This window comes from Lagopus muta, chromosome Z, assembly GCF_023343835.1.
Source record: "Lagopus muta isolate bLagMut1 chromosome Z, bLagMut1 primary, whole genome shotgun sequence".
Lineage (NCBI taxonomy): Eukaryota > Metazoa > Chordata > Aves > Galliformes > Phasianidae > Lagopus > Lagopus muta.
The window spans coordinates 66278249-66295347 of NC_064472.1; the positions used below are offsets into that span (position 1 = coordinate 66278249).

Sequence of the window (17099 nt, forward strand, 5' to 3'; positions counted from 1 at the left end):
TAAAATGTGTTTAGTGTTGTGTAAATAATTGTAATTACCTATGTTAAAGACTAACATAGCTAATCATATTTACAAACAGAAATGCTCTTTCTGTGTACATGCTTTGAAGAGTAACTCAGAATTGCATGGCAAAATTAGAATAAAATGACATTTCTGTTATTTCTAAAAATGAAACAGCTGTTTTGCTTTACTGTTTTTACTTTTAGAAATGCAAAAAATCTTTTTCTAATTGTATATCATAGAAAAGTAAAATATAAAATCATCACTTCTTTACTCTTTCTTATGCAGATCACTTTTCAAGTGCTGCATCTCAGAACTAAGGAATTGACACTTATAAAAATTTGAGAAATAGAGAAATTACAGAATTAGGAGGATTCTTGCAGCACAACATGAGTCTGCAGCACTGGAAAATTCTGTGAAAAGTGCTGAAGGCACTATTTCTTGAAATTTTTGAACTTGAACAGTAGAAATGGAAAAAGATAATTGTCTTGAGCTATTGGAATTCTCTTTAAAGAAACTACTCATTTATTAATAGTATGTAATAAATAGCTACATTTAAATGTTTCAGTGAGGTAAAATGAAAACATAGGTTTGCAGTGTATTGCTCCTCAATGGCAAGATTATGAGTGTGTGTGGGAAATGTGATGTAACTAGTAGTTTACTGAAAGTATAATAGCATTGCCTTTAAGGGCTGTTGGCCTAGTCTTTCTTTGTTTTGGAACATAAATAATTGTATGCTGATTGAAAGGGCTGAGTGATTACACAGCCAGAAAGTACTTTTTTGTCAGAGTAGCAATAATGTAATGACCTTGAAGGCAGTGGAGCCTCCAAGCACGCAACTGATTTTTCTGCATGCTATACGGTGAAATGCCTTCTAGGAAAAAAGGAGCGTTCAGGATTTGCGTTTGTTCTGCATTCATCATCTGCTGATATTCTCAAATAGTATCAGGGCTTCCTGTGTATCCGATATGTGATTATGAGTAGAGTAAATTCTGAATGCATATACTCCCTCAATAGACTTAATGACAGAAAATCTACGTTTTGATACTAAAGAATCAGTATGTTTATCTCAGATGTTTAATCATTTTTTGGTGAACTGAGTTTGTGCATCCACTTTTTTTTTTTTTTTTTCTCTCCAGAAAGTGGCTGAAAAACATTTAGATTGAAAGATAGCTGTTTTCAGTTGTGCACAAAAATTTTCATGTGAGACGCCAAGAGACTCTATCTTGTTTTAAATAGCATACAGTAACTGATATGGCCTACTCCTGGTCAATATGTGAAGTTTTTATGAAGTCTTTATGTCTCCTGTACCTCCAAATCCCTAGCTCTCAGTAGTCCACATCCTCAGTGATGGCTATAGACATAAATACATGTCTCCTTCAAGTCTTATCTGAGGACTCTGAACTGACAATTTTCAGTTAGGTAATTCTGAGTTCCCCAGTGGTAATGCTTCTATATGTGATAGTCTGAGCAAGATGAAGATTTTCAACAGGAATAATTCTTTTACATCATCATCAGAAGTTATCTGAAGTGCAAACAATAAATTTAGGGCTTGGTTTCAACTTTTAGTTTTGTGTGCTTTAAAATAGGAAGTTCTCAGCAGTGTCTGCTTTCTCCAGAGATTCTTTGTTATAAACTCTCCTAGGTAATGCTTACATATATGCTGCTTTTTCAGCCTGCAGCTGACAGGAGATACTTTGAGGTTTGAGCTTCTATCTTGCTATGGAATATTGTAAAGGTGTCCTAGGATTATATCTCTGTAAGTTCTGTGCAGATTTCAACTCCAGACTGACTTTGTAAGGATACCAGTGGATATCTTGACTCTGAAAGCTAAGTGTCATCCAGGGCTGAATACTGTGATCTTCTTGGCCCATTAAGTGGTTCCAATAATGTAGAGATCATACTCATAGAGCAAACATCTTGCCAATGTGTTTGCTGCCATCTGCTCTGTGCATCTTTGGACTTGCTCTATATATACACATATATATGAGCATATATATATGTGTGTGTGTGTGTCTGTATATATATGTCACTTGTTTAACATTCCATTTTCAGATGATTGGCCAACTTAATTCTTTGTTGAGGATTAGTTAACTGTCTGCTTTAAGCTTCTGGACTCTCATTCTAGAAGCTCAGTGACAAGTAAATGATTTCTCAGCTTTTCAGTATACTTCACTTTTCTGAAAATGTCATTTATGGCTTCAGATCTGCAAATGTATCCTGGGCTCCATCAGCAGAGGGGTGGCCAGCAGGGACAGGGAGGTGATTGTCCCTGTCTACTCTGCTCTTCTGAGGCCCCATCTGCAGTACTGTGTCCAGGTCTGGAGCCCCAGTACAAGAAAGACAGAGAGCTGTTGGAGAGGGCCCAAAGCAGGCCACAAAGATGATCAGAGATGCAGCACCTCCCCTACAAAGACAGGCTGAGGGAGCTGGGTTTGTTCAGCCTGGAGAAAAGAAGGCTGTGACCTGATTGCAGGGTGACCTGATTGCAGCCTTTCAGTACCTAAAGGAAGCCTACAAACAGGACAGGAGTCAACTCTTTGAAAGGGTAGATAACAGCAGGACAAGGGGATATGGTTTTAAGTTGAGGGAGGAAAGATATAAGTTGGATGTCAGGGGGAAGTTCTTTATAGAGAGAGTGGTGAGGTGCTGGAACAGGCTGCCCAGAGAGGCTGTGGATGCCCCGTCCCTGGAGGTGTTCAAGGCCAGGTTGGATGAGGCCCTGGGCAGCCTGGTCTAGTACTAAATGGGGAGGTTGGTGGCTCTGCCTGTGGCAGGGGGTTGGAGATTCATGATCCTTGAGGTCCCTTCCAACCCTGGCCATTCTGTGATTCTGTATGAATTTTGTAGCAGTGACCTTTCTCTTTGTATTGTTCAACAGCTACTGCCTCTTATCCACAACTCATTCCATTTCTGTTCCCCATGAAAAGTACATTTTTTGCTTCAAGTTATTTCATGTTTTACTTTCCGCTTTAATTCCTCATCGTTGTTGATTCTTTTTCTTCTCCTTTGGCATCCATTACTGCACTGTGTGCACAATAGTGAATTGCACTGCCATAAATGGAGGATGTGGGGAAAGGCATTGACACAGTACTAGCTTTGTGACCTCTTTCATTATCTTTAGAAATTGACTTCTTTTCCTTCAAAAAGTTGTTTATTGTTTGTGTGGTAGGCCAGATTTATAGGATTATACGCACATTCTTCTCAGCCTTGTATCAGAGCTAGCAGTATTTGAGTTATCCTACAGTCTTGCCGTTTCATCCTACATCTAGAGTCTACACCTGTTCAGCAGGAGAAGATAATTAAGAGTCCTTGCCTGTTTTACTCTGGATTTCTTGTTCTGACTTCTCTTTATTGAAGCAATCATAGAAGAAGGGAAGAATTAGTTGTAGATTAAATACATGATTTGTACTTTGGCACATCTGAGGTTTATTCCAAGCTCTGCTGTAAATTACAGTGGAGATTAAATACTATTTCTTTTTTACCATTTCCCAGTGTGAAAAAATATGTGGTTACCTCACAGTTGTACAGTTAGCTAAATTAGTTGTGACAGCTTAATCCAGAGGAATGCTATTGAATCTTCTGAACTCCAGCTAAATTTGATCTTGAAACACATGCAAAGTGCTGTATTGGGCTTCTTAAAGGGCCTTCAGACTTTGTTCAGCGCTTGGACTGTAGTTCTAATACACATATCAAAGAATCACAGAATTGTAGGCTTCCAGAGATCATCGAGTCCAGCGCCCCTGCCAAAGCAGGCAAAGAACTACTTTTGTTTGTTTCTTCCATGTCTTATTCATATTTTACAGAGTGTGATGATGTTACAGACAAGTTTATGCTACTCCTTTTAGTAGGAAGGAAAAAACAAGATGAATTGGATATCGGTAAATCTAAATGAGCAGATTATGGGAAAAATAATAACTTTGATTCGGAAATACAGAAGTAGCTAGGGCAGCATCAACAGCTCAGCACTAGTTAGGGGATCTTGATGCTTCTCCCCAAAGCTGGATTCAAAAGTTTGTAGATATCAGTGATGAGCTAACAGTCAATTCACCTGGCATCAGTGCAAGTTCAGCTGAATTCTCCACACCTCTCACTTTTACTGTGCGTAGTTTGCAGATAAGCAAATATTATCCAGGGTACCAGGTGTTGTCATGAGTATTCATATCTATTGGTGCCTGCAAGAAAAATAAATCTCCTAATATTTTTATGGTTAAATTACAGCAATAACAGAAAAATGCTAGCCAATATAAACTGTGACAAGTGGTGAAAGCAATAACAAGACATGAAGGGATGTTTTAAGAGAAGTTGTTCGATTTTTGTCCTGTTGTTCCGCTACAAGACATTACTTTACTCTGGTTTTTGCAAAGGCTTTAGATCTGTTAGCGTTTACACTTTATCTTCAGGTGGAAATTTTTCATCAGGCAATCTATAAATAGTCCAATCTTTAAAAAAAAAAAAAAAAAAAAAAAAAAAAACCTATGAAATTTGTGTGATTTTGTGAGATTTGTATAGAATTAATTGCCATAAGAATTTCCCACCTATCTTGTTGTTCAGCTTGTGTATCTACTTCAGAAGAGCTGTACCATCATTTTGATGTTACTTGAAAGATTGGATTGAGTAGAAGCTGGTTAAAAATTGGATAAAATCTGACAATTTCTGATTATCTTTTTCCAGCACAGTATTTAGTGGTGATGTTTCTGTCCTGTGCATAGTACGTGATTATTCCCTGCTATTTCTTTATTTAGGAGGGTCACTCTCTTTTGAACTCTTGCCTTGCCTACTGAAGATGTGTTTCCTGCCTTCCCTAGCTGATACAGGCTGCTATCAGTGAAGTGGGGACACAGCCACAAACTCGTGCTGTCAGGAGCTGTGAGCCAACATGGCCACAACAATTGGTATCCCGTTGCTTCTCTTGCCAAAATCTTCAGTTTTTTTGATGGCCACAAGTCACATATCAAATTTCTTACAGACATAAAGGAAGAGGGAGAACTAACAGCATTTCAGTCAGAAGATAATTTTGCTCAGTGATCTTATTCCAAAGCAGCGATGGGATGGACTTGGATGGCAGCCATGATCTAACACCTTCAGCCACCCTATGACTCTACATTAACCACACTCTTCCTGCTGTTGTGAAAGACAGCTGTGACTTGTTAGAGCTGTGAGAGCAGTATGTGGAGTAATAGGTTTTCTGTTGCTCTTGGGAGGGAGAAAGTTCTTGTTTAAGCTGCTATAAGGGGTATTTCAGTTACATCTTCTTTTGGCCCAGAACTTTGGATTTTTTTTATGTTTAACCTGGTTAGCATTATCTTTTCCTTTCGTTCTTTTTCCTGAGATCAGGCTGCTGTTATGCTTTAGACTGCACTTCCAGTTAATTTAGAAACCTCAGTCAGACATGCTTCAAGTTTATTTTTTGTGTCATAGGTTTATCAATGTACTGTATACTGTACGCTCATCCAGAGGGTTTCTGGCTGTCTCCATCTAAATATCATAGCAATTCATTTACAGGAACTGATATAAGCCCACCAGGCACTACCTGTCTGTCAGCACTATCCTTTGACCTAGTAGAAATTCTAGTTAGTAGTCTTCTAGAATTAATCTTGTTTTAAGCTACCTGTAGTTTCTCATACAGAAATCAATTAAAAGATAAAGCTATGGCCTCTTCTCTATTTTTTTATTATAATTGTAGCACAAGGTAAAACCAAAAGGAATTTTGAACATGATGAATGATAACAATGAAGCAATAATCAGAAGTCAGCATATCGTGTCCCCGAGTTGATCCTACGTTCCTGCTGCTTAATTCTTCTTGAAGAAAGAAGAAAAGAAGAAGAAAAGAAAAAAGCATGCTAGCAAGGCGTTGCCTTTAACAGCAGCAAATCCCATCTCTACCAAGAGACTCTCTTTCTCACTTTATTTCCTGCATTGTACGAGGCAGGTGCTAGCCACACAAATTCTGCCTGACATTCTCATCCAGCTGCTGCTTTTGACCCCGTGTTGCCAGCCCTCAGAGTCATTCCTTACTTTTCCTGACCTCTGTGCAGCACATTTCAAAACTTGTAGTGTAAATCTGTTTTTCATTTTAACATATATAATGTATAACATATATAATATAATATGATTATTCAGTGCTCAGTTGCTTTGTTTATTTTGCTGTGCCTCAGTTGGAAATTGAATGAGGCAGAACATTCTTGTGGAAATTCTTACCTGAAAAAAATGAAGTAGCACAAGATAATACAAGAATAGCAGGAACCAGTGAAAGCAAGTATTTACAAAAGCAAACGTAGTGCAGGGAGGTGAGGAGTGGGAATATGTATGTACATTATATATACATAGTTCTTGCTATAGATACAGTAGGTACTTTGTTTTTTTTCTCTGCGAAGGCTTTATATACTGGAAAATAGTTGAGGAAAAAAAAATTGAGCATTGGATGTGCCAAAAAATAGAAAAATGGGAATTTTTTAAGAATGTGAATGTCATATTATATGTTTGTTGGCTGCTGTCTCACAGTGTGAGTAGCATTTGTGAAGTATTTTGCTATAAGGAAAAAATGTGGTTATCCCATATGCATTGGCATGTATATGCTTAAACCCTTTCTATAAATATTTGAATTAAAAGACACCAGATGTTGCACAGAAGCTGCTGCTGCTTTATGAACTTCATGGTATATTCTTTCAAAACCCACAGGAAGTAGCTGAGGGGAAAAGTGTATTAATTAAGTTCTGAAATACATTTTCCAGCTAGACAAAAATCTCCAAAGAAAATACTCTTTGATCTCCAGAAATGTGAGCTTGCTGTCCCAGGAATCTGGTGGCAGCATGCTGCACTGTCACAGGGGAATCAAAACTCAGACTCAGAGTTCTCTGAGCTCTTCTAGCTCTGAGAGTAAGTCTAGGAGCGACTCAGTCTTTGACCCTTGGTAGTGGACTCATCTTTTTACTCAAATTCTCTGTCCGGTTGTCATAACACTGTGGACAGTCAACAGGAAAGATATTTTTTCATTTTATCTTTATCTGAACCAATAATACTGTATTAGCAGGGACTTGGTGAGGAAGATATATTGGGATTCGCCGATGCTCTGCACTTCAAATTAAAATCTGAACAGACAAAACAAGAATGTGTTTTTTAAGCTACAGAACTGCAGCAAGTTAGATTTGCTTGGAATTGGTTGAGGAAGAAGCTTTACATTTTGCATACCAATTGCATGTTTCCATATTTGGAAGTAGTAGATCTGCTGTAGCTGTAATGCCTTAGTTATATTAAGAAACTTAGCAGGAAGATGTAAGATTCCAAATTTCAGGATCCGCTCTGTTTTCTTCAGACCTAAAGCACTGAAAATGACTCTCCAGCTGTAGTGGTTGGCAAGTCATGTCTCTCTGTCTCTACTCAATGAATACATGGCTATCCATATTAAGTGGCATAAGTGCTGGAAGAAAAGGTGCATACAAGGCTAGTAAGATTCTCTGATGAAGATTCGTATATCAAACAGTGTACTGAGTAGTGTCTGTACGTGTGATGATTGGACCCCAGCCAGCAGCCAGGCACTCACCAGCTTGCTTACTCTTCCACTCCTCCTACCTAGCAGGATGAGAGAGACTCAGAAGAACTAAAGGGGTAAAACTCACGAGTTGAGATAAAGGAAGCTTATAAATGAAGCAAAACTGTGCATTAGCAAAGGAAAATATGGAATTTATTCACTACTCCCAAGCAGCATGCAGAACCTCAGTCACATCCCGGAAAACAAGCCTTCTACACTCTTAAAGTTGCTTGGGGGAAACTGATGCAATAACAACGAATGTCCTCCTGCCTCCTTTCCTTGAGTGTATGTTGGTGAAAATGACTTAATACAGCATGGAATATCCTTTTAGTGAATTTGTTGTCAGCTGTCCCTACTGTCTTTCCCTTCCAACCTTTTCTGCCTTTCTCTTGAGAGAGAAATGAAGAAGGCCTTGAGTAACAAAATCATTGGTGTGTTATCAACTTTGATTTAGTTGCAAATCAAAGTACAGAACCATAATGGCAGAAATAGAGATAGCTGACTTCATCCCAGGACAGACCCATTACAATCTCCCATTGCCTATTCCATACTTTTACATCACACTCATATGCTACATTAATTATTCCGTACATCCTTATCAGCTACCCCCAGCCTGCTGCCCTCTGACTTTATGCAGAGGTATTATTTATTCCCTTGAGCTGTGAACCACCTCCATCAACTGTCCCATGAATTCATTCAGCCATTGGCTGGGCTCCATCTCTAGTGGTGGCTCAGGCCAGGAAAGGCATCACATTGTGCTGAAATGCCACAGCCTGCTCAGGCAGGATCACTGGGCACTTGCCCAGTTCTTTGTAACCCTCATCGTCCGTTGGTTGAGGTGGCTTTTGCCATGAGTACATTCTGTGACACACAGCTCAAATCATGGGTTACAACAGTTTATAAATACATCCATACAGTACCACTAGGAAGAAGGTGGTTTTTGTTTTTTTTTTCTTTTCTCACAAGTTCTGCTGCAGCTGTAAATAAATCTTCATAGTGAGCTTGTCTGCACACCACAGTTCTTCCCTCTCAGGTAAAACCAAGACAAGGCTGTCCTCTAAAAAGTCTCAGATATCTCTTGTTTTGTTCTTGAAGCACAGTCATGACAAGAGCCTGAAAATGCAATAGCTAGTACCAGTGAATTCTAGATGAATTCAACAGTGAAAGCAATTCCTACTTCTCTCCTTTTTCTTCAGATTGAAGCGTTGAGATCATATTTGGTCTTTGAGCCAGTCTGTGTAATTCTATTGTTCTACCACATTACATTTGGGGGAGTTTGTCCTTGCCTCTGCATCACATTTAATGTATAACGCTTCGATACCTGTTATGAGATTTTCCCACACTAATGGTACTTCTTACAAGCTGCTCTATTCTGTCAAGCCAAACAGCTTCTACCAATACAGTGCTAATTTCTTCTTTCATCAAAATCAAGGGATTCATCAACTTACTTTACACCTATAAGAAACAGAATGTAAAATATTCCAGAATATATATGGCAGAAACAGAATATAGAATGTGATTAGTTCTTTTAAAGTAAAAATTGTATTATGCCTATTCAGTACATGATAAATTGCAGAATTACATCTGTTGTGTTTCTGACAGGTTTTTGCAATCAGATTTTTCCTCAGAATTATGATAATACAGGAAAGCTAAGAAATACTCAAATATTACATTGTTATAACCTTTTCTTCTTGTTCATTTAGTATTCCAGAATCACATTAATATGCATAGTAGCGTGACCTATCCTGTAAGTATTATTCTGCTTATTTTATGTATTTTATTTTTTATAGCCAAAGTCCACTGCAAATGAGCGAGCTCTTGCAAGACTTGCAACACACCCCCTTCTGAAACCCAAAATTGCTGAACTTAAAGGTATGAAACAATGTATTAACTTGTTTTGACTTAGTAACTTGTCCATGTGTCACTTTGCTCATGTTAACTCCTGTTACGAACAACCACTGTTGAAGGAAAAGTATACCAGCCCCTGTAACCAATTTGACAAGCTACAGTACCCCAAGTTGCCATCATGGGTTTATGTGTGACAGTACACCATATGGCATACTAAATAAGACTGAACTGGCAACGAGCAGATACTAAGGAAAAAGAAGCATTATAACTTTTCAAGGTAACTAAAAGAGCCATGGAGTCATATCACAGAATCACAGGATGGCTTGGGTTGGAAAGGACCTTAAAGCCTTAAAGTCCCCAGCCTCTGCCATGGGCAGGTTGCCACCCACCAGATCAGGTTGCCCAGGGCCCCACTGAATCTGCCTTGGGCACCTCCAAGGATGGAGCATCCATAGCTTCTCTGAATAGTTCCAGTGCCTCACCACCCTCTGAATAAAGAATTAATACCTAACATGTAACCTGAATCTCCCCTCTCCTAGTTTGAAACTGTTCCCCCTTGTTGTACCAGGTCTAAAGTCACTTTTTTAAGCTTCCCTATTTCAACCCAGTTTCAAAAACAGCATGTCTAGGTGGTAATGATTTCAGATTGTTTTCCTCACTTGTTGATGCTGTACTGCAAGGCGTTATTTGCTCCTCCTATTCAGTGAAAGGTTGATCAAAGCATTCAAAATATGTTCACTCAGTGCAATAAATTTATCTTAGAAAAATGTTTTATTTCATTAAAATAGCTTGTGTACTTAATTCAAGTGTAGAAGTAACAAATGACTTTTCTTCTACCCCTCTTGTAGCTGCTGTAAAAGCTTTTAAGGATGCAAGACAAAACCCAGGTAAAGCCAATCCTTCAGAAAAGAAGCCAGAAGCTCAGCCTAAATCAGCACAAAACTTGAATGAACATGTTCTTAAACTAGTTCAAAATCGGCAAGGATTTGAAGACAAAACAAAAATGAGTGTGAAAATGGGAACTGTAGGAGGAGCTGATAAACTCAGTGAGAGTGAACCTGAACAGGAAATTATGGAAATGGAGAGAATTCCAAAAGAGTTTTCGTCTCAGACAGTAGAAATGCAAGCAGTCACTCAGACAGGAAAGAAACTTGTCTGTAAAAAAAGGAAAGAAAATGTGAGCATGAACAAATTAACTGCAATGAAAGAAATAATTAGGGATGATAGTGACCTGGAACAACATAGTGAAGAGGAATACTTTGATGATAGTACTGAAGAGAGGTTTTATAATCAGACATCAAATTCTGATAGTGATAGCAATGATGATTTCTTCATTGGCAAAGCAAAAAGAAAGAAGAAAACAGCAGCAGTTAATGATGTTTCTTCAGTAAAAGAAAAGAATACACTTCAGAAAAACATATTGAAGGAAGAAAAGAGTACAGTATCTGGAACAGTGCAGAATTGGATCATGGAGGGAAAACCACATGATAAAGCTGGGAAGCTGGAATCAGTGTTCTGTACTTCTTTGTCTACCTGCAATCAGAAATCCCAAAACAGAAGGTAAACCTTTTCCTCTTGTTTTATTCTTCACTATCTCCCTCCTTTCCAGCAATGACTGTATTTACAATTTTTTGTAGCAGTTACCAAACAAGGAGAATTTCAGTCAATTACAGCTCAGAATGCCTTCATGTAAACTACTCTGCAGTCTCCTTGTGCTTCTGTGATGTTTAGAGATTTTTCACATTATAATAGAGATACTCACATCAGCACTGGCATACATTTAGGATTCCTAAAACTGTATATGAATCTAATCAGTATTGAAGTACTTCTTTTTTAATTCCTTGATTAACAAAGAATAAAAGCAATATGCGATTTTTACCTATGATGCTTGAAAAGTCATTCCACAAGTGTTTTAGTGAAGTCAGTTCTCCATTTGTGTATCATCTTAGAAATTTCATGAGTAATGCTGAATTGTATTTTTATTTTCAGAAACACAAAAGACCAACCTGTCAAAAACAGACAAACAGGTATGTATTACTTAACCTGGTATGGTTGTGGGAACGAAGATAACTTGAGATTTTCTTTCCTCTGGTATATAATATTGCTAGGCTCTTTTTTGTTTGTTTCAATTTTCTGGCATGTATTTTGACAAATGTTAAAATTATCAGGTTTTCTAGCTTTCACTTTGATTTGTGGATTTTGCTTGCTATTTCTTATTTTTGCATATTAACGGATAAAGACAGATGCATACAGGAAAATGCTTTTCTGTTTGTGTTTACCTTGAGCAGTTAATGTTATCTGTGCACAGGTAAGCGTAAACAGATTGCTATATTTAACACATAGTATATCTTGTGAGTAGTATTTTTAATTTCTCTGTATTTTTTTGTATGTATGTTGCTCTGGAAGTCATGTCTCTTATTTATTTCCATGGAAATTACCACAGATAGAAAAAGCATAATGAGACTATTTAATAGAGCAAATTCTCAGCTACAAAAACTCTTTCAACATAGTCACCACCATCAGCTGTGGTAGTATATGGTATCTGATTCCACACAGGAATTTAAGTCACGGGGGTCTTTTCAATCATAGTGAATTAAGTTGCATAGTTCCTGACTGACTTACTGTGAAGAAAAAAGTTAAGACTATGGTGAATATTTGTCTGCATATATTTTCAAAATGATCTATCATAATAAATCTTAAACTGTACTGTAGCTTACCAAGTGACAACTGATGGGGCTGGAAGATGAGAAAATCTTACTGTGAACATTCAAATGAATATGTACCCTATGGCTAATTAATAGGTTACTGAAAATGTCTACAAATTTGAGGTTGTTTTAGCATATTTTTATGAAGGTTCATGATGTACTTAAAGTTTCATGCTATGCTTCTTACACAGCTCTTCTTAAAAAGGAACCGCAGCCCAAAAAACAATCATTTGCAAAAACCTCCATTCTTAAACATGATGGTAAGAATCCACGTTTGGAGCAGCCTCTTCATCCTTCATGGGAAGCAAGCAGGAGACGTCGGGAACAAATGTCACAGATTACAGCATTCCAGGGCAAAAAGATTAAATTTGAAGACTAGATTGTATATAAATTGAGATTTTAAAATATGATTATTATAAATTTGCATCTTACAGTGTTTTTGTCAGTGGTAAAAACTGGAATTTGAACAGTTCTTGGTAGTGTGGACAGAAAACAATGTAGAAATCTTCACTTAAATAATATTTTACATTTCTCAAGAATTTATGCCCATTAATCCATGTTTGGGTGTCTTGATAATTCCAATTCCATAATGCCACTGTTTATGGAATACGCCCCACCATGACTGAATGGATTTTAAGAACATCATCTGTGCCATGTAGGAGTAATACAGATTCTCTGAAGTTTTATTTTTGTAAAAATGTACTTTTAAGTACTTAAAGACTGCATCTAAAGTTACAGGTAAGAACACCACTACTAAAGTGATAATCCTAGGTCTGTATTATCAAATAACATCTTTGATGAGGAAATCTCTTAAACTTGAACAGACTTTACAAATTCATGGATGTGTCAGTTAGCTATGAAAGCCAATTAGTAATGCACATGTTCTGGGTAGCAATAAAATACTGGCCTGTTAAATTGTGGTCTTTGTTGTTCTTGGGTTATACTGCTGCTTCGAGATACTGAAAGAGTGTCTTTAGTACTCCTGCCCTGGAGATTGTATCTGGGTGGTCTGCGTTTCTTGCACTTGTACAGTTAGAAGTCATCTTTCTTATTAGATATTGTTGATAGTTAAACAAATATAATGTATATAAAAAGATACTGTTGGACAAAAATCTTTAGTTATTTAGTATGTTTCTTCAGGGATGTTCTCTGCAGCTTAATTGAAATAAGTCAAAAAGAGGGATGCTATATGTATAGGTTTAGTGGAAGCAGGCAGTGGTACATCATTCTAAGATTCTCCTGTCTTCTGGTGTTGTAGCTCAGGGACTTACTGTGATATGGTAGTTTACTGTGTTTAATAATCCTCAATAGAAATCTCTTCCGCAGATTTGTCTACTGTAAAATCCGTTACAACTTGTGTACCCTCTCATCTCTTGAAGAAGTGTGTCCTATGTATTGAACTCTGTGAAAAAGCAATCTGTTTTCCTATGTGTTAAGCTGCAACCTGATAGGTTTATTAAGTGCTTATAATGGTGAGAAAAGAATTTTTTAACCCTTTGAATGTCACTTTGGATAGGGAAGGAGATGTTGGGAAGAGCAGTGGATGTTGTTTATCTCAACTTTAATAAGGCTTTTGTTGTTCTTTCCCATGATATCCTTATAGACAAACTGCATTAATACATTAATTATTAATAAAACTACATAAATTGATAATGAGGTGAACCAGAAGCTTGCTGACCTGCTGAGCTCCAAAGGTTTTGAATAGCACATAGCCAACATAACTGAAGAGAGGTAACTAGTGCTTCAGTACTGAGCTTAGTAGTATTTAACATCTCCATTAATGAACTGGATCACAGGACAGAGTGCATATACACAACTGGCAGGAATGGCTTACAATCCAGATGGTTGTGCTGCCATTCAGACGGACACGGACAGGCTAGAGAAGTGGTTAGAGGGAAAGTTTAAACTTTGTGAAGCTTAGTTAAGGAAAATGGAAAGCGGGGCCTCTGGAAAGCAGTAACACTGTACAGTAGTCTGTGCTGGATGCAAATGGGATGGAAAGCTGCTTGCAGGAAAGGACTTGAGTTTGTGGTGAATACCAGCAGACCACGAGCCAGCAATTCATCCTAATAGTAGAGATGTCCAACTCCTTTTTAGACGAGCAGCAAGTTTGGAGAAGTGATCTTTCTTCCCTGTTCAGCACAGGTGAGCCTGTATCTATCCCAGTCCCTGGAAGTTGTGGACTTTGCAGTACAAAAGATGTGGACACAATGGAGAAAGTCCAGCAAAGGGTCTCCAAGATGATAAAGGAAATAGAGTATCTGACGTACAGGGAGTGGCTGAGAGCTGGGACAGTTCAGCCTGTAGAAGGCTTGAGGATCTTACCAGTGTTTGTAATTACTGGGAGGGGAAGAAGATCAAGACAGACTTTTCTCAGTACAAAAGAAACAACTTTGTCACTGTAAGAGGTCCAGTGTTGGCACAAGTTGTCCAGAGAAGATGTGGAGTCTCCATCCTCAGAGGTACTTAGAAGCCATCTGGACATGGTTCTGTGCAAGCAGCTCTAGGTGACCCTGCTTGAATAGAAGGGTTGAGCCTGATGACCTCTAGAGGACCATGCCAACCTCATCAATTCCTTGTGATTTTGTAATACTCAGAGGAATGAGTCAAGCAGAGACTTAGTGACTACCATCTGTTGGTTAAAGCAGTTACTGGAAGCATGTAAAAATGCAGTCGCTGTGTAATTCCTCAGTATATTCTATTTACCATGATGTTACAGCCAAATGGGAGGAACAAGGTTAGGTTTTTTTTTTAACACAGTGTGACCACCACTCTGTCTCCCTCCCTCCCTCCCTCTGGTAGACTTTGTATCTTAATACTTATATCCCAGTATTTCTGCCCATCCTCTTACTGTGTTCAGTTGTTGTAAGCTAAATATTACAGTGGTTCCTTGGATTATTATTATCCACGTATGACTTTGCCCCTCAGGCCAAATGTCTGTAAGTGTGGTATTATCTTACTGAATTGCACTGATGCTGAGAAGAACAGGAAATTCATATATCCTTCCATCTCCCAGTGCTTTTTGTTGCTGTTATTTTTAATGTACCATCTTGAATGACATCAAATCTAAAGCCAGAAGCATCACAATAAAACATGAAAATGAGAAAGCATTTTTATTGTTCTTTTGTAGGGAAGGATAATCTTTTGTAGAAAAAGTCATGCCACATGCAAACTCCTCCAGTTTTCCAGATGGAAATGCTGATCCTTAATGCCTAAGATAAATAAATGAATAAATAATCCTAGTCAAATGCTATTCCAAACAAATGTTTGACATGTGACTTCTCTGGTTCCAGTGAAGGGCCAGAAGAATTTCTTTTGTTTGCTGTCATCGGTTCTAATATACTTTTTAATGGATGGTTGATCTTTCCTTGAGTAGATGAGCATCATATTTTAAGAGTTGATTCACTGAAAAGTTAAGGAATGCAAATAGTTTGAAACAAAATGTCTTTTTGTGTGTGTTCTAAAGTGCTTTTCTGCATGTGCTAGGAGATCTAAGAGCATTAGTTTGTCTTGGCATTTGAGCAAATTTCTTACTACATTCTTGGAGCTGTAATTTGTGCCCATAGAATTCTTCCTGAAGGAAACCTAGTTTATCAAAACATCTTTTTTTCCTCTTCAGAAACATGACTGAACTTCTGAGCTCCTATTTAAAAAAAAAAATAATGAAAAAAGATAAGTTGAACATGAATGAGAGGAGGGAGATTAGGTTGTTGGCATTGCTTCAGATTTTAATAGGCCATTACTACTTGTAGCTGGTGCTTGGTGACTCACCTGGATCACAGCCTTAATGTGCTGAGCAGTGTACAAATGAGTGCTGATGGCTGAGACTTGATAATATTTATTATAATGCAGCTGGGTGATTTTTTGTGAGCTGATAAACTCAACTGGAACTTGTTGATAAAAGTTGAAAACATTTTTTCTTCATGGTGGCAATATTTTCCACATGTACATGATGTTAACCTGGTTTGTGACATCGTTTAGGCAGCGACCTCTCTCGAAGTATGACCGATTTATTTTTCTAGTGATATGGGAAGATAATTCACTCTGTGATTGTAAGATTAAGAATCCTGGAGAATCAAGCTTTCCACTCCATTACTGTACTACAGCAGAGATGTTCTCACCCTGTGTCAAACACTCGCAGAGTGCTTTTAGGTGCACGGTGTTTTCACTTCAAACAAGCTCAGATTTGTCAGTATTTTTTTAAAAGACTGCCACAACAATTGGACGTGTCGTTGCTCTGACTGCCTTTTCACATGGAGTCAGATCCACTGAGTTCTACACTCCATGGGTAGTGCTTGCAGGAATTCCTAGTTTGAAGCTCTTAGCTCTAACTGTAATCATTTCGTTAAATTTTAGAAACACCACCACATGTCTATCTCAAATAATTCTACATTTACTTTATGAACTGCATAGCATATGACATCATTTTTGTCTGCATTTGCCCAAAGTCAAGAAAGTTAGAACATTTCAACGTTTTTAACCATATTCTGCATTAATCCCTCAGTGAAGGGAGCAGGGATGTTTCATAATTCAGCATATTTCACCAGTTTAGCACACAGATTGCAGAGGCAGCAGGATGTTGATCTGTATTCAAAAATGTAAATAAGGGATTAAATGTTTTTGGAGTAAGTGAGTGTTCAGTGCATTAATTGTTTTGCATTGCATTGACCATCTACTACAGACTGCTCAAACATTTTTTTCATATGAGTAAAGTTTTTAATGCAGAAATTCTTACAATGGTTTCTGAGCTGCTGTTCCTACAGAGACAGCTGATTTGGTAAAGGGAAACTTGATCGACGAGGGCTGTGTCCAAACAAGCCACATCTTATGCTGTTATGCCTTCACTTATTAAGCTTTTGTGTAGTGCAAGAGGTAGTCATCATTATTGCATCTTTTCTTTTCTTGTGTTTTCCAGGCAACAGCACCTTCCCCATTTTCTTGTTCATGCACACACACACACCTTTGACTGAGGCTTTCTCATTAGATATGGCCTATGATGGTTTCCTGCATTAAGT

The 17099-nt window shown here is 37.9% G+C and overlaps 1 protein-coding gene across 2 annotated transcripts in view; it reads left to right on the top strand.

Annotated features, from left to right (window-relative positions):
* Positions 1-16998, top strand: part of SRFBP1 (serum response factor binding protein 1) — a 63183-nt gene extending 46185 nt beyond the window's left edge. For both annotated transcript variants that reach the window (XM_048930776.1, XM_048930777.1), the window contains exons 5-8: positions 9322-9403; positions 10228-10939; positions 11369-11406; positions 12276-16998. In XM_048930776.1, the coding sequence (XP_048786733.1) occupies positions 9322-9403; positions 10228-10939; positions 11369-11406; positions 12276-12463 (1020 nt within the window). In that variant the 3' untranslated portion in view covers positions 12464-16998. The remainder of the gene's footprint in view (positions 1-9321; positions 9404-10227; positions 10940-11368; positions 11407-12275) is intronic.
* Positions 16999-17099: the final 101 nt, after the last annotated feature.